Source organism: Pectinophora gossypiella, chromosome 16 (assembly GCF_024362695.1).
Source record: "Pectinophora gossypiella chromosome 16, ilPecGoss1.1, whole genome shotgun sequence".
In the NCBI taxonomy this organism is placed as follows: domain Eukaryota; kingdom Metazoa; phylum Arthropoda; class Insecta; order Lepidoptera; family Gelechiidae; genus Pectinophora; species Pectinophora gossypiella.
In genome coordinates, this window is record NC_065419.1 from 6366330 (window position 1) to 6393720 (window position 27391).

General features: G+C 40.7%; 1 protein-coding gene across 7 annotated transcripts in view; it reads right to left on the minus strand.

Moving 5' to 3' along the window:
* LOC126373580 (protein gustavus) overlaps positions 1-27391 on the minus strand; it is an 89273-nt gene that overhangs the window by 3520 nt on the left and 58362 nt on the right. For 6 of the 7 annotated variants that reach the window (XM_050019760.1, XM_050019755.1, XM_050019757.1 and 3 more), the window contains 4 exons: positions 6453-6560; positions 5441-5635; positions 2550-2811; positions 1673-1928 (listed from right to left, as the gene is read on the minus strand). In XM_050019760.1, the coding sequence (XP_049875717.1) occupies positions 1673-1928; positions 2550-2811; positions 5441-5631 (709 nt within the window). In that variant the 5' untranslated portion in view covers positions 5632-5635; positions 6453-6560. Of the gene's footprint in view, positions 1-1672; positions 1929-2549; positions 2812-5440; positions 5636-6452; positions 6561-20511; positions 20718-27391 lie in introns of those variants that run through there. The other variant, XM_050019759.1, reaches the window with a different exon arrangement.

Below are 27391 nucleotides of genomic sequence, written 5' to 3' on the forward strand. Positions count from 1 at the left end.
AGCGGCAGAGCTAGGTTTACCTCACCCCCCCTCAGTCTTACTTTAGTCTTCAGATGTCACACACACAGATGCGCGTGTACTATAACTGTGTAAAACGAAGTGTTTTGTATGAAGTGTCCGGGGTGTGCTGTTGTACTTGTTGGGGTACTAAGTATCCACACCTCACCGAATTTTCTATTAGACTAACGTGATATTCGGTGAGCCGTATCGCCGTCTATAACGGTCGTGCCAACCGCACTTGAGATAAATTAATAACTCATTAGTGTAAGTCCGGTACGGGGGTTCGAACCCGTAGCTGTTACATTACGATACAAAATATATTTGATCGTACATAACAAAAACCGCGATTAAACTGTACTGTTGATTATCATGTTGATAACCTATAATAAATAAATAAAAATAAATAAATAAACTTCACTCTTCATTGAAAATCCCCATATTATGTACCGGGGAACGATGACGCAGGAAGAGAAAATAATACTTGTTCTTTAACGCGGCGAACATGTATGAAGATTTTAACTGGAGTGAAAGAAGCGAAAGTGGGACATAGCATAGGCGTGATCTTATACATATATAGTAAATAAATGTGACCCCGAATGGGGTGAGCACAGTCACAAGTAATCAAAATTACCAGCAAGCATTTCTAATATGAGATCTTCAAATGGATAATATGATGAACGGTATGATCAACTGATCAGTCTACCTCCCTGAACATACAATAATGTAAAGCCGGCAGCGTCTTAGTTCAATAGTATAAAATAGGTAAGTGGTCTCAAATTCGCTTTATTTTTGCATACCACTCTAACAAGTCCTAATTCACACACTCAAAGATAATGGTCAATCAATTCTGAACAATATTGAGTTGAGTCCGACTTTTTTTGTTTAATCGAATACCGAACTAGTACCTACCTACGTACGTCAACTTATTTTGAATTTTATTTGACAGCTCTACATTTAGATCTCTGTCTTGTATTCGTCGTAAGGGAAGGATTATTTTTAGAGCTGTGCGTTTTTCTGGCAGAATCAGCAGCACTATGCACTTAAAACTGAGTAAATGATGAGTCATTATTTGTACGGATTACGGAGCACGCAATTTAATGTTTACGTTACCAGCACGCATCATTATTGTTCATTTAGCATTTAATAGCACGTACGTTGTTGCTATTTTGCTTTCTTATAATTCTAAATAAATAAGTATTCATTACTGCTGATAAGATGAATAGATGATGATAAATTAGTCACATATATCGTGGCTCATATTCGTGCCCACGATGGCTAGAATGCAAACAGTAACATAACATCACGTCTGTATCTCCGAAGGGGCAGGCAGAGATGTATAGTGTATGTACACCCACTTATCACCAGCTTTGTTTAATTCCATGGAATAGAGGGCGAACCTATTGCCATTAGCCGGGCACAAATCCCGGAAACCACTTGATATCAATCGTCTACCATCTTAACATCAACATAAAGAGAATAATACTACGTATAGAACGGGAACTCTCCGCTCCCCACCAGCGGCTGAGCTAGGTCTACCTCACCCCCCCTCGGTCTTCAGATGTCATGCGCGTGTACGATAACATCAATGCGCAGTGACTGTGTAAAATGTGGTGTTTTGTGTAAAGTGTCCGGGATGTGACAGTAGTAACTAAATATACATTCAGATACTCACGATCAAGCCCGCCAATATACTTCATAGTAATCTCGGCGTGTCCCCAGACGGCAGACACGATGGGATACAGGGTCTTGCCGCGGAGGCCGCGCGCCGCCACGCCCAGGTAGCGGCCGTCGGCGCAGAAGGCCAGCGTGCCTTCGTCCATGTCCAGGACTACCAACAACCGATCCGGGACGAGGAACTGCTCGTCCGGCCGGAGTAGCGCCGGGTACGTTGTGCCGCTTCCGCCTGTGCCTTTCGCGTTGTGGTACACCTGGAAATGTTGAGGGTCTCGTCAGTTTTGGGTAGATTTTTACACATTTTTTACACGCGCGATTTTTTCAGTTTTTTTTCTGGAAGAAATCTCTAGTGTTTAGAGATACGCTTATCTGCACTATCTGTTTTCTTTGTATGTTCCTTATGTCTGTTTTGAATGTGTACAAATTAAAAAAATAAACATAAACTAACGACTATACCCCATCTGAGGTGTCAGACGCACATTCATGGCAAGATTTAATAAGTACCCACACCTCACTTAGAGTTTTTTTTATTAAGGATAATCTTGGGATTCATTGACATCATCCAATTCTATGTCTGTACAAGTTTAGTGGAGTTAACAAACACAAAATAAATGTAGACTTTAACGACTGATGCACAATGGAGGAGGCCTATACCCAGCAATGGGATGATGCGGGCTGATTGACTGATGATGACCGCCATTTTATAGATCAATTTGAATGAAACTTGGGTCAGATAATAATATATTCTTCTCCTGTGTGGGTTGGTAGACCGATAACCGACTTGGAGACCCTGATGTCAAAGTTATTATTGAGCCACTTCTTCGACTCCTAAAGTAGTAAATAACCCAGTAACGTAAGCCACAACCCAACCCAACCTTATTTCTGCCAAGATCCCATCCCCAGCTCTGATCCGTGGCGCCGACGAGGCTCTGGTAGCCAACAGAATGCAGCGGCGCGTGCGCAGTGGCGACGCCCACCACCGCGTGTGTTCCCCGTTGCCGCGCCGGCCACACCACCTCCCAGCAGTGGAGCCCTCGCGAGTACCCAACGCGGCCGCGGATACAGTCCGTGCTTTGCGCCACCGGGTGCCGGTGGAAGGTTAAAGCGTCCTCTTCTTTCACGAATATGTTTAATGATCTGGAATTATGACGGTAGATGGTTAGTAGAGACAGACAAGGCAACAAGCAGACACTTTTGATAAGAAGTCCTAAGGTGGTATTTGTCGCCTTACATGGCACTTACGTGGTTTTCACTATAAGAACAATAAATAATAGTACTACTATAAGATATTAAGGTGTTAGAAGGCCGGTCAAGTCAATTTTTGTTTCATATTTTTTATAGCTTCTAGATTAATTGTAGTTTTATTTTATGGAAAAGAAAGTAATTCCGACTTTAAGTTTATGTTGATTTTAGGTTTCGCTTCGTTCCTTCATCAATCTTATGTGGTAGTAATTGGCTACTTGTAGTTTTCGGATAATTATTTAAAAAAATATAAATAATTATTTTATTTCTCGAAAAAGCTTTATGTAACGGAAAAAAAACACATTTTTCTACAATTATGACGTCACAAAATATACATTGACAGTTTATTTATTGAAATGTGACGTTACACGAAAAGCTTGTTTCGCCCGTGTTTCGGTTCATGTAATACACAGATAAAAAAATTGCATTTTTATTTTGTAATAATATGATAATTCAAAATGATCTTAATAATAAAAGCTATTGGATAATTATTAATTATCGTTAAATGATAAACTACCATATCCGGCATATTTCATATTTTATTGTTACAACTGTCAAGTAGGCCAATTGTTAAATCAGAGAAGAAAATAAACCTCCCTCTATCGAGTTGCGCTAAATGACCTTACCTTCGTCAAGACATGACGAACATCCGGTAAGGGTCATTTAGCTGCATTCTTCACCATCCCAGTTATCATGTTGCGGGAAAATACAACTTTTTTGAAGTTGTTGATAATCATAATCAATGGTATCTTATAACAGGCTTGTTTATGATTCCTTTGAGTAGAAAAAGTAACTATTTTAATACCGTAGACGCTTCGTCAGCTTTATTAATTGATAATTTCGATAAGGCACGGACGCTTTTAATTAAGGAAAGAGGTGTTGGGATAGATACTGAAAGAGGTGCCTAACGTCCTTGATTCATTCCTCTCTCTCCTCTGTAGGCAACAGAGGAATGAAAGCATTAGACTGCGAAAAAATAAAATAGGAAAAAAAGGTCTAGGGATGTGAATTTCATAAACAATAAAGTACGTAAACTTTTTTATAAACTCGCTTACGCGGAGAAGAAGAACACAGCGCGGAAAGAGAGAAATCACAAATTATATGAAAACACACACATACTTACTTATTAATCATTTCTTTTTTTGGTAATGTCTTTATATTGACATTTGTACATCTTAAATCTTCTCCCTAATCTTCTTCCTAAGGGATAAGTTACATAATTTCAAATCTTATAGACAAGATTCCACTTTTTTTACCCAACTGCAGCGAAGCAAAAAGGAGGGTTATGTGTTTGACCGCTATGTATGTTGTGTATGCACGTCTGTTCCCACCTAACTTCTAAACCACTTATCAGAATTTAATAAATGAGGTGTCACTAGAAGCGTCTTGATTGACCGGTGGTTATAGGCTATGCGACGTCATGCTTAATTCAATGTGCGCCAAATAGAGATGAACTAATAGTGATGTTTAGGAGATAGCCGTGGTCGAATACCGTGGTAAGCAAACTCTTAAGCATCACTATTCGGAAGAATTTCAGGCAAATTTTTATATTTTCTTGATTCATAGTTTTTTTTGTAGTTTTGAAACGTCTTATTTGAATGACCTTATAATGGGACTTTTCTCCTAATAGACATAACAAAGAAATTATTATAAGGTACCTTTAACAGAATTTAATTGAGAAATTGTCACAGCCGTTTAAAACCGACTAGTCACACGTCATTTTCAACTAAGATGGCGATGATTAATAACGTAGTGTTTGACCAAATAAGATTGATTGAAAGGGGTTGAGCTGAGGTCGCATCGACCCAGACAGATCTATTAACATTGCTCCCGGAGGAGGGATCTGAGAATTCCCTCAAAGTACTTAATAGTGATAGTGTTAAATGACGCATGGAATTGGCTGAGGGATTAATGTTCTATGGGTGATAAGTTTTTGGTAATTACAAATGTAATCAAATGCTAGCAACTACTAGATATTTTATTACATCTCTACTATGAATCACATCACTAATTTAAGAGCCACACTCTTGTAGGTGTAGCATTCTCCATGCTACTTTTTAGGGGAAAATACCGGAGTAGAGTGGTAGGTGCTGTAAATACGAGCAACATAATTTGAATTTTCTCGTTAAGTTAATCCCACCAAAAATATTTCATGTAAAATGTTCCCTAGACGAGACCAGTATGGCTCGCACTGTCAAAAAGTTATAAGTTCTTATGTAGAGCTAAGCTGTTAACTCTACAAGTCCTTACTTCACAAACTCTACACCTTAGGGCGGTATTAATAAACGAATCTCAGCTGAGACTGCCCTCAAGATCATGCTCAAGTCTCTTTTTTTATATGAGAACTGTCACATTGACATGATCTTGAGGGCAGTCTCGAAGCTGAGATTAGTTTATTAATACCACCCTTAGTCTCGTGGTCATATCCATATTAACCACAACGTTCACCGTTATTGACCTCAAATGGCACTACCTATCCCGATGGCTGGGTATAACAGACATAGATGGAGTGTAGCGTGCATACCTGTCATCAGGGTTCCAGGCGTGCTTGAGCTGCGTGTCGGGGTGCGCGGGCGGCGCGTCGAGCAGCGCGTCGAGCCGCGCGGGGCGGGGCGGCTCCGGCGCCAGCTCGCGCGCCACCACCGCCTTGAACGGCGCCGTGCACTCCCGCGACACAGACTTCACTCCGCCGGACAACTTTTGACCCATGTTCATGCCCCTGGAAACAACAACAAAATGAAGAACTTAGCTCGTGGTTGCAAGCTGTCAACATACATAAACATAACAAGCTCACGACTATATCTCATTAGACTATGTATGTATGCATGGACTATCTATTGGGGCCGTGAGTTGAGAACCTATCAGTTCATCATCGGCAATGGCAGCTGCTTGTCTTGTTGATGACTTATTTATTTATTTATTTTGGGATAACAACAGCTTAATCTAATTGTTTTACAATGTTACTTACTAAACTATAGCCAATAACAGTTATCCTCTTCTCTTCTTCTATCGTGAGCGTTGTGAGGCGGAGTACCAACTTCGTCAACCCTGGTGTCAGGGTTACTATTGAGCCGCCAAAGGCCCCTGACATGGCTCATGTATCGACTACTTACCCTCTAATCAGTCTCTAGTTATCGTCTAATTACTACTTAAATAAGGGAGTAGAACGTTGTAGTATTTTTAGTGTTGCAATAATATATGATCTACATACATAAAAGCGACTTAGTTCCACAATCAACAAGGCCGGGTTTCCACTGACGCGGAGATGGATGGAGAAGAGCGGAGATGTGCGGATTTGACCAATCACAGCGTTCGGGAGAACGAAAAACGAAGACGCTCTGTCACTCTTTCCCTCACGGTGATTGGTCGATTCCTGCACATCTCCGCACAGCTTCGCGTCAATGGAAACGCAGCATAAGCACAAGGTGCAAATAGTATGCATTTTTTATTATTATTATGACTCTAGATACCACGACACGGGCGTGATTATAATATATGTATGTATGTAAAGGTTTACGTATACTTATGTGTCTTACCTGCAGCGAGTTCGGGCGCGCTTCGGCAGCGCCTTGAGGCCGCCGCGTCGCGCCTCCTCCGCGCCGCCGCCGCCCGCGCTCCTCACTGAGCGCACCCCGCTCTTGTACCTGCAACAAATCAAATCAAAAATTATTTATTCCGGCAACATAAGATCCATATGGTTAGTAACAAAAACTTACAATACTAAGTTAGTTTTCAAAATAAGGTGGAAGATATTCGGATTTAAATCCGCCCGCCATCCCAATCAGGTGACACATTAAGAAACAACGCAACGAGGAAACAAATCTTGTTAGAATTACAAACACAACATTAACATCCTCATATTAAGAATAGTCTAGTCAGACGTGGCCTGCGATCTTTTTACAAGGAAGCGTTTGTATGTGAGATACTCTAAAAGAATGGCGTCCTTATAACTTTGTTATGTCGGACAAGTTATTGGTGACAACATAATACCCACATTGATGAATCCTTCCACCATAACAGCAAGTGTAATCCCAAGGGATATGCTGTTATACGTATATTGTGACGGATTGACGACGTCAAATCTGTTATAAACAAACTTCGCGACTAGAGTCATCGTCATCGTAAAATCGTCCTTTTTTTTTTGCTCCAGGCAGCATCCTTTTCTGACGCATAACAGCTATTCTTTCTTTACTGGAATGGTCTGGGAGGTCCACCCGAGAGTGTGACTGTAGGGTATATAAGGAGTGGGAAGAGCAAGGGGAGCCAGTTCAGTTTTTAAAGTGATCGAAGCGGTAAGGAGAAGTGGTAAAGTGAGAGTAAAGAAATAGTGGAAGAAGCAGTTAATGCAGTTAAGTGCAGTGTTTCGTAGTGTTCAAATGGTGTGTTAAGTGCGAAATTAAGAGACGGTGACGGAGTTGAACAGCGTAGCTCTATGCAAGTACTGTAGCATGTGTAGAGAATAAATTCGTTTTCCTTTGGATTTAGTGAGTTTCCTTCCAATCTCTAAACCCACTTCCGTAACAATACGACAACGAAGAAGGCTATCATCACGAATTAAACAAAGAATCATACTCCAAAGGTTCACTATACAAATAAAGCGTGAACTCATACGTAATATCAGTATTGTTTTAAGAAAAATGTCTTCATTTCACATGCATATGGTGCATAATTGCAGCAATTTGAACAAAGACCTTTTACAAAATGTGCATACAATGTGGGTTCCATTTCATTTGCAGACGTAATTATGATAGTTACACAATTCTATTGTCAAGAAACTGGTTTGGTCGGCGAGTGGTTGTGTCGTCATTGGATGCTTGGGCGTAAGGCGCATCTTATGTAAGTGGTCGTCTAACCGTGAAAGTTGCCGCTCAAAAGCCAAGGTTACCGCGGCCATGGCGGGGCCTCGGCCCAACAACACATGCGAATGTTCTATGACCATTTGATCGTTTATTTTTTCCTGTTGTGATGTCATGTAATTACACAGTAAATCTTTAATTACGGCGGCAACGTGTCGGCAGCTGACTTCCAAATAATAGGCGTCAGTCTTCTCCGTGCGCGCGAGTTGAGCATAATTGGTTGGTTTAGTGGAGTGAATGATATCATCGGGAGCTGTGGTGGCTGATGGGAAGGGACGCCTAGAAGGCACGCAAGCCACAAGGCCGTCTGCCTTTCCGTCGCCTAGAGCGGCGCATGACAAAAGCGGGAAGTGAAAGGCAGTGAATGCGTCCCCTTTGGTACAACAGTACAACATCACCGTGCGACGAATTATACTTAGTATGACTCGGGCTCGGCAAGTTGGCAAAGTATTACGTTCTTTACGACAATTCTGGGTATTCTACAAGTGCAGTAGACGACGTGCGATAAGTTATATTAATCGGAGGTGAACGGTCATAATATTCGTCCGATAGTGGGCGATACACACGGTTCACGTGGCGGTCAGGACAGTAAACAAACCGGCTGGACACGTGACGCCGCTGTGACGACACAACCCGATACTACGCTATATCTAACTACGTACGCCCGAATTGATCTACAACATCGTGTTCCTGGACGACGTAAAACAGGATTTCCCAAATATCAATACAGTTAACAAGAAAATATGACTAACAAGGCTTTATTAATTGCTTTTAAACCGGAAAAGTATACAGGAAAACAAATGGAAATATATGTTAGTAATACCAATAACAAAATGACTGAGATTGGCAATCCGAGTGAATAAGAGGCGTTGAATTTTATTGCGCTGTTTCATTGCCCTAGGCAGGCAGTTTGAATCTAAACTGTAAGGCTCTGCCCGTGGGGCAGGTAAAATTAGTATTCTGCTGAAATAGCAGTGATATCATAGCTATGCAAGTAAAACGGCGCCGTGGGAAAAACAGCAACTGTTCATTGCACTGAGGTTCACTTTGCATTGTGCAAAGTTGCAGTTGTAATCACATTTTCAAAATGAGCTAACCGTAAGGTACTGCGCCGGCGCCCAAAGGCCACTTTGTGCTCGTATAGTCACGAAAGATGTTAATTCCTCGTACAAGTTTGTTTTGTAAATGTTCGGTTTTCATTGTAGTTTAGTGCGGGTTGTGTGGTCTGTGGAAAGGTTTGTTCATGGCGAAACAATAGGTGCCATGGACACAGAATTTAGAACGTTCTCTAGCAACAGTGTGTCTAATTTTGACAGATATAACGGTGTCGGTGACTGTACGTAGCCGTTCACCCTCGGTGAGAGGTGAATGGGACCGGCGCAGCTAGCGCTAGGCCGACTACATTAGCGTGTGCCAACGCACCCGAACAATGAACTAGACGAGTGACATCACGTCGCCACACCAAATAATATCCCATCCTTGCATCCATTCACGAGTCATCGACTCGCTTGCGGTGGCTCCCTCCCGGTACGTCGCCGCCGCACCGCTCATCTACAGATTGGTTTACCTAAATCCGTTCAGATTGAATAATTTCACCGCTGCACATTATGAAAACCACTTTTAAAATTGTTTGTACAATTTTCCTTCTAAATTATTTTCTGGGGTCTTCATAACAAAGTACGAGTATAAACTCCGACAAGCGATCAATACATAATTCGTTTAAATTATAATTTACAACGAAACGCCGAAGTGCGTAGTACCTATTATCCTACGGAGGATAGTAGTATCATAATTCTGAGATGTAACGGCTGACAGACGGCTCATTGAACTTGGTAAACAATAGAGCACGTGTAAGTGTGAATTGTCGAAGTAGAAGTCGCGGAAGCGGCGAAGTATTGGAGTTGGCAACTGAACTCATTGCGCAGCTCAAACAGGAAACTTTTCGCCCCGCCTCTGACTTTTCTAAGACTTCTTTCTTGCGATACAACTTTAACTGGATACTTCCCGTATTGTTGCTCGTTTTTCCACTCTGCTAATTCGAGGAATTATCTGCAAGCCAGTTGTTTATCAGATTTGCAAGACACGATTGCATACAAAGAAACAATCTTCATCAATTTCCGACTTAGTCGTAGGTACCGTGTTACACCTTTACCAATTGAAAGAAGAACTACGCAATCTAATAAACGTGTGTAAAAATCTGTATTATTTATAAAATTAGTATCATGATGTTTCATTTAACATTCATGATTTAGACAACCGCTGCAATTATATGTAATATTTTAATTACGCTTTATCGCTGATTGGCCTGTCAAATTCAATTAGAAGCTTAGAGTCAATCATGTTTCAGCACATTTGTTGCTAAGCGCGAGTGTTATGTACGATAGTAGTATCTATAGCTACATGGTCAAGGCCTCAATTTAAATAAAGTCTTGATTGGGCGAGTTTAACTCGGTGTACAAACAGAAACGTCGTCTACGGGCGAAATTGAAACGTTTATCCGAAACTGGATTGAATACCGAAAGCTCGCCGAGAGGATTAATTGTTAATTGGATTACAGCACGAACATTTATTATTTAACAGAATTTAAAATCGGTACGGTCCCAAACAGTGCTTAAAGTACAAATTAAAGTTTCCTAAATGAGATAATTTATTTAAAAAAAAAAAAGCTTTTTAAAACGTTTACATGATTCAGAAAGCTTAACATCGGGTCTAAAATTTTACCCTTTCATTTGTGTTACCTTTTTCGTAATATCTTCGTAGATATTCGTATGCGATGCTGCCATATGTCGGGTCCGCTTTTTGACCTTGCGTGACTGAGTATAATATTTTATGCATCCAGCGAACGTAATCGGCTCTCTCCCGGGGGTAATTTCAGGGTAATCTTGGTTTTTGATTGGTCTATTAATTCTAGCAAACCGTTTGAAAACGGTTTAATGTTTTCTTAAAAATAAACCCTTTTATTCTTATTAACCCTTTTATATTTACTTATACCTTTTATTAAATAAGTCGAGGTATTTGTCTGAATGTGCGAATGTATTGCGTACAACACTTAACTTTTTCTTAAGGTGTAGGTAGAAAGTGGCGACTGTGGGTCCAGGGCCGTGTTACGACAGCCGCTTCGGAAATTGCAATATTTAATTTTAATACAAAGCAATGCTCGCTATAAATCTTAAACAAATACATACTATTACTAACCAACCAAGATTCAATAATGTGTAGGTGCTGGCGGGAAAGTCAATACCATTTTGGGTTTCTGTTATTATTTATTAATCAAATCAAATATACTTTATTGCACAGAATTAAAAAAAAACAAAACATAATCAAATTATACCAATTATATATACCAAATCAAATTAATCATGGATTTCATGTACAAAAACAAAAAGTAAATGTAGTAAATGTGCACTTGATACCCTTATCCACCTCCTGGTGACCCTACGTGTAATTTATTGTAGATACTCGTTGTAATATATACGCTCTAAATAAATGTAACATATCATGTTCGGTTTGCGGATTGTCACAGTTAGAATTTAAACCCTTTATAACGCCCCAAAGGCTTGCTCACAAAACTTTGTCAAATTGATAGTCGAAGTTGGTAATCTCTTTTGCGAGGAGATAAGCTTCGTGGGTAAGGCTTGCTTATCGCGTCTCAAATATTTAATATTTATCCGTTCGTGGGATTCTAAGCCGTGTTAGATAAGACTCATGGGCGCATGTGAAATTCAATAGTACTGGTGCGATTTAGAGAGGCAAGCGAAACCCGAATGCAACTAGGCAAAAAACAAGAACAAGGTTAGACTTGAGTTAATCAAGATTCAAGACTAGTCGAGTCGACGACACCTCTGAGAAATGCAGCTGACAATCTGCATCGCGAACCAAGACCACAATATACATGTACATATAGTCATACATCTCCATGATTGCCAAGGTACAGTTAATAAAACAAAGGAGAAAGCAACGTACTACAGCTCGTATAAATATTGACTATACAGCCAGCATCGATATTCATGTTCACAATAGTACCTACTGATGTCATATCACTAACAAATGTGTAAGCAAATGCCGTAAATAACACATTATAATGTATTTACAAACAAACTGCTTGAATGCAATTAATTATGTGCGGGTTATCGTTGTATGATTCCAATGTAATGGGTAAAGGTTAATTTTTCTAGCGGCGGCGTCATTTGAGTGGCCTCGATCGAATCTAATTTTCTATTCGGCTTAGTTTTCTTGTCCGCAGGCCTCGACACTTTATGACGATGGAGTGTCTTCGGTTTAAATAACAATTAAATAATCGGCAGGGCGTGTCGCGGCCTTGTGTCGGTTGCAGCGTTGCAACAGCCTCGTGTCAAGGAAAAACCCACTTTGCAGTTTCCCTGCGGATACCTTGTACACACCATTCTGATTTTGCAAATTTTACTAACAACACATTTCCTATATCGAAGGTAACGTTTTGGCCTAGGATTTCTTTACGCCTTGTGGGAAATATTTAATGTGACTTTGGCTTAACATTTTAGTTTATCTTGTCAGTCTTGTACCAACAAAGTTGGCATGCGTATTCAAATTTCGTAACACGAGCTAAGTAATAAAACTTTATACCTTCAGCCATGACCTGAACAAATCAGTATACAGCCAAATTAGGTAAATGAGGTGCGCGTTAGATTCTTTGATATAGAGTGAAGTAGTAGCGGTAATGATCGTGTTTGTTTTGACTCGTATGTTGTTGGCTGTGGTTGACAGGTGGTATGATATAAGAGGTGTTGAATAATGATACTGGTGGGTGATGATTACATAACAAGCGATGCGGTGCGGTGGTGCGCCGGCGCACGCTAGCCGTGTGTCAAGGATGTGCGCGCCTCCACCATATTTTAATGAAGCTATTGTGCCACGGTCACCCGTATCGTACTTAGTTTCCTTATTTAACATAATTCTAGCTTGTTTAATAAAATAATATTTTCCGAGAACACGGCCGACGCGTAAATTCGCAAAAAAATAAATCGAGAATATATTAAGTTAGTCAGCAATTGTAGGAAAATCCCGTTCGCGAGTCAGAACTTACTGTTTATGATGAATATGAATAAAATACCATTCTATCCGCCATACTGTTGTTCGGCTGACCTACATAACGGCAACAATGTTGACATTCGTATTGTTAGAATTCATGCAAATTTTTAAATGGCCTTGATTATATCTGTTACTAGGTACACAGATATGCGAGAAAGAACAATACAATGAAAAGTAATACCTGCTTTATCACTGTTAATCTACAATTCAAATGTCGTTTTAAGGATATTCGCCGAAAATATCAACTAAACTTAGCCAACTAATGGGCATACTTAGTAATAATAATAATAAAGCAGGTCGATAAAATGCATCGATTGCGGTTATTGATATGAGTAATGGACTAGTTAGTGTTTGTTCATTAACGCGAGTGCGTGGCGCTAGCGCAGGCGCCGGGTCAGCGCGGTAGTCGCGAGCCTTGACTGCAATGCGCGCGCGCCGTAGCGTGTCAAGGGAGCTGCTTTCGCCGCCACGCCTGGTACCGCCACAGTCGATCTTTACTGCCCTTTCCAACCCACAGCTTGTTTAAGTGAAAAGATAATGTAATTAATCACAGGTCATTGTTTCGATTTGCCATGTTTTCGCTCTTTTAAACTGGACAGTGCTGCGCTACCATTTATCTCTGTAAATTAAAACATACATATATGAACTCACGCCTATTTCCCACCGGCGTAAGCAGACACTATGGAATTCCATTAGCTTCTATCCTGACACACTTCTCTTGCTTCCTCCACATTCATCAATCGTTTCATACACGCACGCTGGGTCAGAGTAGACCGTACTGAACCTTTTCTAAGGACATCTCCAATTTGGTCAAAACATCCTTCAAGGTCTTCCTCTGCCAGAACTACCACCGACGTTTGCTTTATATACTGCTTTCGTAATCCTATTATCCTTCATCCGCTCTATGTGTCCAAACCAACTTAACATCCCCTTCCCAATCTTAGTCACTATATCGTCTTTTATACCACATCTGTCTCTTATATTTTATCTCTTAATGAAAACAGACTAAGTAGTAAAAGTCTATTGCAAAAAACGAACTTCAATCCTTACTAAAACCATGATATTTAATTCATAAACAAGTCTGCCTGACTAGTCTAAAAGTTTTCTTATTTCATCTATTATGATAAAAAACAGAGTTGCTCTATAGCTGAACTTATACTGTAGCTTTTTGGTGGGTGTCAAAGTTGAGCTATTTATTAAAATTTTAATTAGCTATCCAAGTAAAACCTTGGTCGATTTTCATTGATACCTAATTGAACTAGATTAAAGAAAACTGCACCTATCCAGATGTCGTGAAAACAATCTGCACTGACCTTTCGAACCGGCCAGAGCTCAGTGAAAAGATATTAAATTGACGTTTAATGTTGAGGTAACCAGTTTTATAGCCAGAGTTGCTCCGGCGAAAATAATAGGAATCCGCATCGCTGACGATTGCAACACAGCTCTTAAAAAATTGCGAATAAGGACGCAGCAGAAAGCTGCATATATGCTTAGCAACACGAAGAGTTCACCAGCGCAGTTTGGCTAATAGCAGCGGTTATCGAAAATTGTACAATAACTACCAGCAAAAACGGAAGAAAAACTTCAACAAGTGAAGGATAAATCTAGGTCACTGAATGTTGGCTTAGCATTGGCACACAATAGCTTATAACAACAAGTCGAAGGCAAAAACAATTTAAGCGCGGCCTTCGTGCCAGGAGCTGTGTAGGCCTTAAACGTGTCATATGAATTACCTGTACGTCTGTGCATCGCTATTACAAAGCTATGCGCCGACATTACATGCAAAAACAATTTACCTTGTGCCAGCCAGTTTTAATTATGTTTAATCAGCGTCTAAATACATGAGACAAGGAGGTTCGATTAAATCGAAACTGGAATGTTTACCACTTCAATAAGATGAACGAATTCAAGGCGCGTGTAAATCTAAAACCCAAATTGGAGGCGAGACCTGAAGTACAAAGAATGTAGCGCGAAGACAAAGCCGAGCAATCTTCTAAGTGGTCGGAGAGGCCGGCGAGAACAAAGCCCCGCGCGCCTCCCTCCGCACCGCCGCGCCCGCCGCCGCCGCCGCCGCCCGCAGATAAGCACACCCTCCGACTCTAAATGCCTTTAGCGACGCTGAATGAGCCCGCGTCTGCGGAGCCGAATGGCAAACTTAGCAATATCTTCTTCGTGAAACATATCTAATGAGGAATGAATAACTTAATGTTGAGTTGAAATTTATTCATGTTCGAGAAACAATCTAAGTAATTTCAGCACCCCCCGAGATAGAATAAAAGATATCTCGTAGAGGCGGGGGCGACGTTGATTGATCCAACTCCATACTTTCGTGTCATCTAAAATATTAATGTACGTAAAATGTTCCGGGTTGCGTGAACATTTCCACGAGCCGGTGATAGTTGGGTAGACCGTAGGGCTAGGTGAATGTTTTTATTTTTAGCGACACGCACGTGAGTTCGGGAAATAACACGTTCCAGTTATTTGGGCAAATCGTTACCTGGAACTAAAGCCGTGCAACAAATCGTCGCCGGTCGCCCTGTTAATGAAATGATCAAACATGTGCCGGATCCAATGGACATTATCGTTACCTTGATTTTTTAATTAAATTTGATATATTTTTTATGCGCCTCTAAAACATAGTTCATTTATCTAGTCGATAAACAATCATCTTTGATGTTGAACTATCCACAGTTGATGAGCCACGTCATTGATTGATTTGTGCTCTGTGTGTGGTCGCCATATTCAGTGTAGACGAGGTTAGCGCCCTCAGGACGGGATTAAAATTCGTCTGCGGACGGTTCTCCGAAATTAGTCGCAAGGCGCACCCAAATGGAGGTGGGACGAATTGCGTCCTATGACGCGTCTTAACGTCTCCCGTGGCAAATATTAAACCATGTACACATGGTTGCTACACATGGCGCTGCTATTTAGACTACCCTTCCACTTACGTGAATATTTGATGCAGTTGTAGAGCAAGATGTACTCACTAGGCCACCGCTGCTGTATGTTTAAATCTTCAGAAAATATACATATTTAAATATATCGCCGCGGATAGACTAAGCCGTAAAAAGCTATTGCAAGAATGTCGTATTTCTTCGATCGTTTTAAATATTTGAACCAAGTTTCCCACGCTTCTAGCAGTCTTCTGTATTAGCTCTAAAAGTTTAAAAACGTTTTTGGCACACACATAAAACGCCGAATAGAGAAGCTTTTCAGTAAAGAGCGCAAACAAGCGTGGGGCGTTTGAGTTACACCTACCTCTACATTATGTTAGGGAAGGTTACAACCATAGGGCGTCCCTTTTGAGTTTGTGGAAACCGCAATTTTCGTTTAGTCTCTTTAAAGCTGGCTTTAAAAAGGATCTTTTTACATGTTGTATGTATAAATTATGGGACCAATGACAAGCACGCGAGGCAGGCGCGAGCTCGGCCCGAGTCGATCAGCTGACATAGATTACTACGTATAAGGAAAATAATGGCTAACCCAACACGTTCGATTGCATATCTGTGAATTAGTTAAATTTAAACTTGAACGTAAAAAAATATTTTCTTTGTACGTATTTGATGTTCGTTTATAAAGAGCCTTTGTCATCGACGAGCAACCGTCATTGTTTTTGAATAGTGCTTATTTACTGTATGAATAAGTAATTGAACAATGTGTCCATTCAAAAACACTACGACGAATAGACTGTTAGAAAAATCAAATCTGAATCAAGAGAAATACAAAAGCGACCGCATTCATACTTAGCTAAAGGGGTAAGAGTATGGTGCGTGATAAATTTAAAAGTGGAGTGGATTCGGCGTAATGTGTCCTCTTTGAGCACGTAGAATGATTGGATACAAGAATCAAATAGAAAATGGACAGGCACACGTGAATGTTTAGGTGAACATTGAAAGTTAACACAAAGGTAAGAGCAGATAGACGCAATACGGCGGGTGTCCTGAAATTCGTGGCGGCAGAGGCTGGGTCGCTGGTGGAGGGCGCGGGCGCCGCTCAGCTGAATTATTCATGGGCTCGCACCTCCCGTCAGCTCGTCGTTATGTGCTACGACTATACCTCCATCAGAGATGCTCCGTTCCGCCAACAAAAACCTTCACGAACAATCACAATCCCTTTACAATTTTGAACTTCATTAATAACAAAAGATTTACCTAGAAATCGATTTTCTTTTAATTCAAGGCGCACCCACGAATTGCTAAAATTTTATTAATTTTAATGAGTCTTTGACATTCACTTCGTACTTGAAACAGTATATTGAAAAATAAAGAAAGTCAGTGAAAACCAGTATAATTCTCGGACGTTAATAAATTTTATAAATGTACCAAGTATAAAATGTGAAGAGAAATGAACGCGTATATAAGGAATTTAACAAGGAGGAACACCTTTCAGAAAAGTAATAAAGTGCTTGAATGTGGGAATATGAATCAAAAAAAGTACGTAATAACTAAAGTTTTACTTAATAACCTTTCGCTAGAATTGCGGCTGATGAATTGAAGCGCAAAGTTCATAATATTACTTTAAGTTATAAATGCCGGTAAATACATTTATAATAAACGCGGTGTGGAGGCAGGAAGCGGTGTTATTTGCTAAGCAAATCGCGTCAGCCAAGCGTGACCCACGTTGGTGATGAGGAGCCTGACGCTTCCGTGAGCACGGATGTCAATGATATCTACGTATACGGTCTTGAAATTATATGTACACTTGTTAGCGTTATACAACGGGCGAGCTGGAGCGAGTTGTATAACTTTAAACTTGAGCCCGACCTCAGCGCGGGCAGCAAAAAAGAGATTGTTTCATTTGTTTTGTGGAAGGATCAACAATGCGCGTCTCGGAAACCGGTACGAGGCGCGCCGGTGGCCGGAGCCGACGCCTCGCGGGTATCGACCAATCGACCATAACTCCAATGTCATTCTACAAACGTTCCTCTAAAGCTATTACTAACAAAATATAACCTAACACTGCACGTGGTTGCAAATGAAGGCTACTATTAAACTACTCTATTAGAGCTCACAATGTAGAAAGTTGATTTTAACTAGTTTACAGTGCCGACCCAACAATTTTGTAATTAACGTTTTATTCATTTTGCAAGTAGGGTAGTGCATTCAACTCCAAGGAATGTCTTTGCCCTTCACGAGGAAACTTTACATGTTGCCGCTTAATAAATCGTATTAAGGTACCTGTATAAAGCCATGTCATTCATTTATTCGTAAATATGCAGTGACGGTGGATATCGTGCTGATATTTTGAAAGTTTTTACATTTCCCAGTCGTTTGCGGCATCCTTTCTCCTGGTGGCGAATTCAGTCGAACATAAATTCATGTGGCGAGCAATAGTATGTGAATAGAATAGAAGCGAGCATATTCCAGTTGAATAGTGACAAAAATGACATTCACTTGTCCGTGCAGAATGGATAATCCGGGAGCGTGCAGACATAAAAAGCACAGGGTTGCATTGTATGATCTGAAACGCTATAAATAATAGAGAGTACAAAGGGCACTGGTTAAATTGTATGGCGTATGTGTGCTGCATGGGGCTGGGAGTGGGGTCATTGACACGAACCCCGGACTGTGGGGCACAGACACAGGACGTGGGTCGTGACTCACTGGTGGGGTTGCCAGCTGCTGCCGGCAAAAACTACCCCCGACTAACAAGGCCGCGCGTGTGCTTGCATGCGCCACTCCGCTCTTTATTCTAACTCTAATTAACTAAACATTTTGTTAGAACACCATTCCGTTTATACTAAATTGTAAGGGTAACTAAACTAATTTCATTTCTAACCACAGTTTATGGTAATTACCTATAGCTTTAATTTCAGAAATATTTAGAAAATAAGTATCATGTACAAATCTGTATTGTACACGGTTATAAAGTTGGAGCTATCAGCAAAACAGATTTATGCCCATGTAGCACGCACGCTCATATACTGTTGCTGAGTAGGTACAGCCAAGAGTAAAATTGCAAACTTTCTTTTATATACTTCGTAAAATATCATTTTTAAGGGTTGTCATCGTAATGAATGCGATTTCGATTTTGTCACATTCGCGTATGAATATGTACGCGTAACCGATTGTGATGGAGGGAGTGAAAGCGGCAACATATGCCGACCTCATTCGCATTATGAAGTGTGGATCTCACCGCCATATGCTCGGGCAGCTGATTCAACTCCTTTAGGTGAGCGCACCGGCGAGCATAATACCCATTTAACGAGCTAAAGTAGGTGACTAGAGCTTTCAAAAATGGAGTTAGATTTGAATGGGAACTTGTTTTCCCTTTCGGTGCAGAAGGGCTTTTATGGTGATCCGAGAGAGCGCGATTTGATGTCTTGACAAGTATTACTTTCAATGTTTATGAAGATAAAGCGGCCGCAATCCTACCCCGTTAATTCACATTACTGCAAGCGTGGTGCTGCAGGGGGCGATGCGCCGAGAACAATCGTCCTTCACCTAGGGCTAGCTGGGCATCGATCCTGACTGGGTTCTCGCCTGACGAGTGTATTTATAGATTCTGTTTGCGACTGCGAAAAACAACTCAGTTGTCCCAAGTACTTACTTCGCAATGTTTTTTCAGTTCTGGGACGTTGCACTCTAACAGCTATTTCGCTTCTGATTTGTTTGTATACATACGTATGTTGTATAATTGTTAATTTATAACGAAGCGTGTCAGTTGCGTGACTCACATCGTTAACTACCAAACTTGAAGGCGGAAACTAGCTAAGCAATGACGTAATAAGTATTGTATTTATTCATTATAACGAGATCGACGTGAGAACAATCGCTTCAAGGAGACAGCGAGCATTAGCAGCAGCGGCGTAGGGTCGCAGTTGCGTTCCCATGAAAAAGAATTGTTGTCGAGTGAGGGTGAGGAGCAATAACCTCGCCGGTACGGATCGTGGAGGTTGCAATAAATACGACATCGGCGGAGTTGGCCTGGTCAAGAGCCTTTCAAGGCCGGGAGGCGAGGCGGGGAGTGCGCCCGCGCCCCACATCTGCTCCGCCGAGCCACTCTTGCCCTACCGCCTGCATTCCACCAGAAAGAAGGCTGCGCGACCCACTCCGCTATACCTATACCACAGCCCGTTTACACTCAGATGGTGCAATCAGCCGACGACGATTAAGAAACAAGCCATTGTTGTTACAAAACCTGCGAGTGACTTTAATCCAGATGTTCGGCCAAATGTCCCACAATTTACTTTAAGCAGCATCTGATAACAAATTTAGGAGGCTTAGAACCTCATAAAGGCTTGAGGAGAAAATCGTGACCGCCAATTTCGTCGAGATTACGTGTGTTCGGGTCGCTAGTGTCGTAACTTAGTCTGTCAAGGTCGCCACACTAATGACTTTGTACTTGAGTCTTGAAATGTTAACGTTACCGACTTAGAATTATTGCAAAATTACTTCTTCCACTTGGAAATCCTTGTAAACGTCCGTTTATAATGGTACTATTATTTATGTTCTTACATCCACCATCTGCGAAGATAATAGCACTCCAATCGTGAACAATTTATGAACCATTCTTATAGGATAGTTGAACACCCGAGACACAACACAAGCACTGAGAGCATCTGTTTCGTCGGCAGGTAGAGCGTGTTGAAAAGAGACGGACACACGTCACAGCGAGGATTCAACAAAGGATCGGTCGTGACAGGAAGCATGGTGCGGCGATGCGAACTCACCGCAGGTCGAGGAGACGCGAGCCCTTGATTCTCCTGTCACAGGACATGTCGTCTGTCGGGCAGTTCACTGGATGAGCACTTCACCAACGAGGTGCTGACACCATGCTCGCGGGTTCGCGCGTGCGTCCGCGCACCACAGACACTACCACCGGCGGCGAGAGAGCGCGCGCACTGAGCCGCGGTCGCCGCAGCGCGAACTACCTGCCGTTTCCGCGCGCGGTGAAGCGGAGGTGCGCATCGCGGCGCACGCGCAGGTACGCAGCCGGAGGGGGGGCGGAGCGCCCTGCCGCCGCCGCGCGCCGCCGCCCCCGCCGCGGCTGCGGCTTCCCCGTCAAAACAATCCCGCACGCCGCCCCCGCTCTACCACACCATACCATACTCCGTGAATGAGACAGAACACCGCGTCCACATGGAATTCCAGTGAAAGTACCAAATGTTTATCAATAATTTGTAACTTTTATGTTTATGTCAGTGCTTTCATGTGTGTTGTTGTGTACGTCTTAGAAGACTTGTGTTACATGAGATAGTTACAACATTGAAGAAAATGGAAGTAGAATTAATTTTAATTAAATGAGTACTCTACCGCGGCGCTAAGCTCACAAGACGCTTTTGCAGCTGAACTTTACAGAATGCCAATATGGGTGTAATACGATTATGTGGCTGGTTGAACACTATTCAGAAGATTAATTATCGCCTATTACAAAAGTAAATCAAATTAACATTATTAGTGCGTAACAGTTTCAAAATCCAAGAGAAACTTAAAACTTGAGTTATTCTTTCGGCCTAATTTACATGTGAATATTGTTTGTTCAAATATGAGTCATTTCCGAAGGCACGGCCGACTTTCACCGGTGGTCGTGTACCAACAATTAACTCGGTGCAATATGACCCTTCGGTGGACACTTCCAAGTCGAAGTTACTCGTATGTATGTACGCAAGACATAATTTGTGAACGTTTGCGAAACAACAATCAATTTCTTTTTTAATTTAGAGAACATGCGACAAAATAAGATGGAAGTTTTATGTCGAGAGTATGCAAATAGCAGCTCAGTTTAAAGTGTGGACAAAAGAACAGTTCGCCAACTCGCATTACTGCCGGGGAAGTGCTGGATGCCATTAGGGACGTTTTAATTTATATGCTCTATAAAACACCATCCAAGCGAACTGTACGCTGGAAGAAAAATTCACAGTTTTGATGTTTCTACTAAAGCACTACGACTTCGCGATAAATGACACATTTCAAACTATCCTTTAAAGTTTAAGCAATGGCCGATGACTTAAAAAGCTTAAGTAATATTTCACTCAGCAGCAAAAGAAATAAGGCATAATTAAGTAAATTCTTGTCATTAAACAAGCTCTGCTTTAAGATCACACGGCTATGTTAAGGTTATCGTAATTTTTTTCAACCTTTTGTATTGCACAAGGGTGTCTACTGTCTACCTGAGTCATGTGTGCCGAGGGGCGCACCTGCGACGTGATGACGTCACAAGGTTCTTCACCTGCCAGCTGACCGGCCATTTGTCTTGTTCTCATGTCGCCCTGGTACCCTGGTAGCTACTCTGGCTAAACGAGAATCGATGCCGATGACCCGCTCGTTTGTCTCGGGTGATTTGGCGTTTTCTTGCCCATTACCTGATAAGACACTTAATGACATTAAAGAAAACGGCGATGGAAAAATTCGAATTGTTTTTACGACGGTTCAGACCAAGTTTTCTTAGAGAATTGTTAGAAGTTTTTTAAATGAGACAACTTTTTGCACTCATTTAGACTGGAGCTATGGTGGTTGCGAACTACTGTAGCTATTAGAATAATATCCCTGATAGCCCTATTCGGAGAACGCGTGGCTTACATAGTAGAGTCAAGAGTTCGAATCTCGGTTCGGACTCTTAACCACTGAATTCGAGTCTCACGTGGCTTCCAGGATTTGTGCCCAGTTAATTGCAATAGGGTCGCTCCCTATTACATGAGACTTAAACATAACTGGCTAGGAGTAGGTGCATATACTATATATACACTTCTGCCTACCCTTTCGGAGATACAAGCGTAATCCTATGTTATGTATTATAAGAGTAATATTGGGCAAAGCAATTACTAATGGCATCAAAACTGTTCAAGGAATAATGCAAAGACAATGTTGCGAAGGAAGATAGAGTGGCTGATGCAAATAGCATACCTATAATGGAAATATCCAGGCGCAGACTACTTATCCTATTTCCCAGCGCGGGCTGGCGCGAGTATTCCCCCCGGAACCCGTACAACCCTCTTGTTTTTTTCCTACGAGAAGCTACCGAAATATCATTGCTCCTGCTCCCCTTGTTCTCCGAGTAATTTAGTTTATTGTGCACAACTCAGAACTGAGCACGCGGGTGTAACGACTTCGCATTTTAAATGAGAAAATCTCTACCAAACTGTTCATTATGAAGATAAAAATGTTATTTGGCATTACATTTCGTATTCCGGCGTGTTGGCTTACGACGAACGAAATATATTAAGAATACCGGTGATTTGTGTTTCTTTTAACGTTTTATACATAACATAAACAGCCTATACGTACAGGCCTTCCTTCAATCAACCGGAGGAGGTATTGAGCATACTCCACCACGCTGCTCCACTGCGGATTGGCGGAGGCGTTTGGGTTAGTACCTTGGGACTAACATCATAACTGAATCATTTACTTTTTCGGACAATCAATCGCATCAGCCTGCAATGTCCTTATCAAACAAAGGACATCGTTTTATTAATACTTTAATAACCAGAATCCACTTAGACCTCGACTCCTCAATGAAGTTTAATTGAAAACGAAACTATAGTATTAGTAGACACAAAGCTAATATTATTTTTTCTTCTAGATAATTTACTATTCCCTTGATAAAATCAACCTTGACGGATATTCGATTGTTGGAAAGTCATTATCGGATCTGTAAGAGATCCGATGTTATGTAAATAGGATTTTCCCTCGGGAGATCCGATTCATGGGGAATTAATATCTGGAGCAATCGTGGCGGATGACGTGGTGAAAAGCTGAGATAATACACACCCGGCTTCGCGGATGCGGTTCTACGCTGGGTGACTACTGGCTATCAATGGCCGCGAAAGGTGTTTTTACACGTTCAACCCCATGTTTGCTGGGAGTGGGAATTTGGGAATCACAAAATGGCACAAATGTAATGTTGTATGATATTTAGCTATTTAGAATTTACTCTAACCATTAGTAACATACCTATATGGATTCAAATTATGACCAAACGAAACGAATTTGTTCAACAATTTAATGCAGAATTTCTCGTAAACCAACGAAACGTCGCATAACTTCACAACCACATGTTTTTCCCTCTGAAATCATGAAGGTTTTACGAAATTGTTCTGTAGATATATAATAAAACTTTTTTAGCATTTTCCATATCATAGCCGCTCATTGGGTTATGCCGTTCATAATTTATGCATTATACGCCATTAGTGAAATCATTTTGATTTCAGGGGTGGGTTTGAAGCCTATTATCGTAGAATACATAATAGGTACCACTATATTAATTTTAGGATACAATAAAGTTAGATATAGTCTAGTATGTTTTTGTTACTTCGAGCTGGTGCGTTGTTTGCCGAAGTCTAATATTATTCTAATAACCAAGTTTACATAGTAAGTAGCCTTTGGTTTAGTATTTCAGTCAGTGATAATACTATTTAAACTGAAGTCTTTGCGTAACGTGGTGCGCAGGCGTTTTGCAATACGGAGCCTCAGGTCATGCATTTACACGCGGCTAGAATTTGCATTCCAAATTACTTTGCACCTTTAGAAAACCATTACAAGAACTAGCACCTTCACACCACCACCTTACCTATTACCTTACTAGCACCTTGGCACCTTCTGGGCGAGCTCGCTCCATCTTAGGCCTCGTCAATACCTTTGGGCAAGTTTGTGGCCAAGAGCAAAATCCATCAAAGGTAAAAAAGAAACTAAATAGAAACTTGGTGAACGTAGAGGGTGAAGAATAGTGGTTTCCCATTTGTACGGCCAAGTAGTTAGGTAAACTTACAATAAGTTAACAAAAAAAAAACAACAGAAGAATGATGGAAACTTGAAATTGGAATGGAAGTAAACCGTGACTTATTATCCGACGTCATTTTTAATAGCACACGATGTAGGGATCCATTTATCAAAAAGGATTTTTGCAAGTGTGCAGTGTAGAGCTGGCTCAACCGCGGGCAGCGAATCGATAGCCAATCGCGGATGCTATATTTTATGGATATTGCAAATGCACTCACAAATATTGTTCAACGTTTTTTGTGGCTATTATATTCAACAAGCTTTTGCAGGTATAAAAATGAATTCGTAAATGTATCGCACTGAATAAAAACATCCGTTATTTGGGATACGTACGTACGTAAAATATTTATAAATATGTAATTAGGGCTTCATGGTGAGGTATGATAATCTGAAAAAGTCCAATCAGTTTCTTGCAAAGCAATAAATTAACTGGTTGCACTTAAGACCTGGTTACATGTCATTTCTGTAATAGACCAAAAATATAAATATTATAATTATGACAACTAATGTTTCGTAATTTCACCACTGTTTACAAATAATTCGCTGAGCTTAGTGACTGCACTTTTGCTCTTTGATTGTACTGTAGTTTTATTTTAACATAATATATTCTAACGATTTATATATTGCCATATAAAATGAAATAAGAAGTATTACAAGTAAAACATAACAAATGAAAACAAAACAAATGTATGATTATTTCAATAACGTTCGTCTGTTGGAAATGCAATAAGTGTTGTTGTACTGGGCTGTGTACGTAATAAAAAACCTAAATGCACGCGAAGCCGCCATTAGGAAATGGGTGCCGCAACGAAGATAGTGAATGGAGAAAATTGCGCTTTTCAGCAAAATGAAAGCTCGCTACCCGCCGCCGTAGCAGAATTCCCACTAGATAAAAAAAACATATAAATTTTTCGAACTCGCTTCCCTTTGAATATGCATTCTACTAGCCGCCATAAATCCGCTACCAATGTTACGCGTTTTATTCCATTATTATATTTATTACTCAACAAACGCAATAAGCTTTGATAAACCCCGGTATCATATTTAAATCCCGATTTAAGTAGAAATGTTTAATAACACTGCATTGACCTCATATTTTTCCTATCACTTGGTAACGTAAACAATTGCCCACAATCGACTGATTTATTTGGTTGCGTTCATTTGTTATTTTATTAGACATAACGTAAGATAAGATGCAGAACAGGAAATGTTATATTACATGAACATTAAAACGACACAGTGGCAAAGGAGAATGTAAAAAAAGTAAAATTAGAGACAAAAAGAACAAATGTGACAACACTGAAAGTCTTATACGTAACTAACTACTGCTTTTTGATTTACGATGACGCCTCTCGCAGTTTCGGAGACAGGGTGAAATTAAGTGCGGTGAGAAATGAAAAGTTTTTACAAGAGGAGGGCGTACAGTACTGAACCACACAAAACGGTTGACCGGCGGAAGTGGGGCACCGGCATTGTGCCCAAGAACAAGGAAGAGGAACCGATGTGTTTCACCCAACAAAGGTCGCTCGGACGACACAAAAACCAGCTTAGTCGGCGAAAATCTGCGAACGTCCTCCACCAAGCGGCACGACCCTCTACATTTTAGATACACATCTCACCTAGTGTTCATGCAAATATAACGGACAAAGGTTAAGGCTGAGCGCTAAATCGAAAATGAAATTATATTTTAGACATGACGAAAATTTATATTTCGAGGCAGGAAAATTCTAAAACGAAAATATTAATTTTATCTTGTCTGGAGCTTGAAAAGTACCGAGCGAAAACGAATAAATTGTACCTAAGCGTTCTAAAATATGGACATTCCCGTGTTTATTAATACAAAATGACCTTATAATGTTATGTATTAATGAAAATGAGGCTCTCGTTTGATGTCAGATAGGTAATGGAATGTAAAGTCGAAGACGTATTCATTGGAACACGGAAACATGTTTTTACTACTGCAAGTTGACAAGTGGGAAGCCTTTTCATTGTTATGACAACAAAGAAACCGTAAAATATTCTGTATACGAATGAGTTGGAAATTGGAATTGGAAAACAAAAGAATTATAATATTATTTATAATAGGTAAAATTTGAGCTACACTTTACTGTTTGTTACAAGTGGAACGTGTTTAACTGCAGTGTAATCTACGACCCGATCTAGCTTTTACAGTAGACTTGAAAGGACTACTGATTTATAGCTCCAATCCTTTCACTCCTTGGCGAAAAACGATTTCTTCATCGTCTTATAAGGTACTACACTAGACTAGACCCGATATACGACGGTCACGAGGGAATGTAGAGTATTTTCAGATGTTTATATTGCAACTTTCGACAGCTGCATTGTGTTCATCGTCGTTTCAAACGAACAAGTCGATAGAGGATTTTCCAAAGCCGGCTCTAACGAAGCACAGCTTGTTTGAGCTGTGAAAATTCCAGCTCTCTATCTGTATTTCCATCGAACCAAAAAGCTTAGCTTGAGCCTATTTAAATCCACTAACACGAAACGTAGCGTGCTATGTGAACCTATAATAATTTTATTATGCAAAGTTAAGGTTACAGAAATAGGTAAAGAAATTGTCGTTGAACTGTGTTTATGGGAAAACTTTCGAGAAACGTATGCAAGATTACAGATTGTACTTTTATGTAGGAACAGATATCTTACACTAATTGTACTTTTGTGGTTGATGTGACAGCAATAAGGACGAGTTTGGTGTCCCAAGTTGGTCGAGTGGTGGGCAGCCCAGTTGCGGACGGTTATCGTCCAGTACGCGTACTGCGACAAATGTTAAAACTTTATACTCGGCGACTAACGACGTCGGAATCATGCAAAATT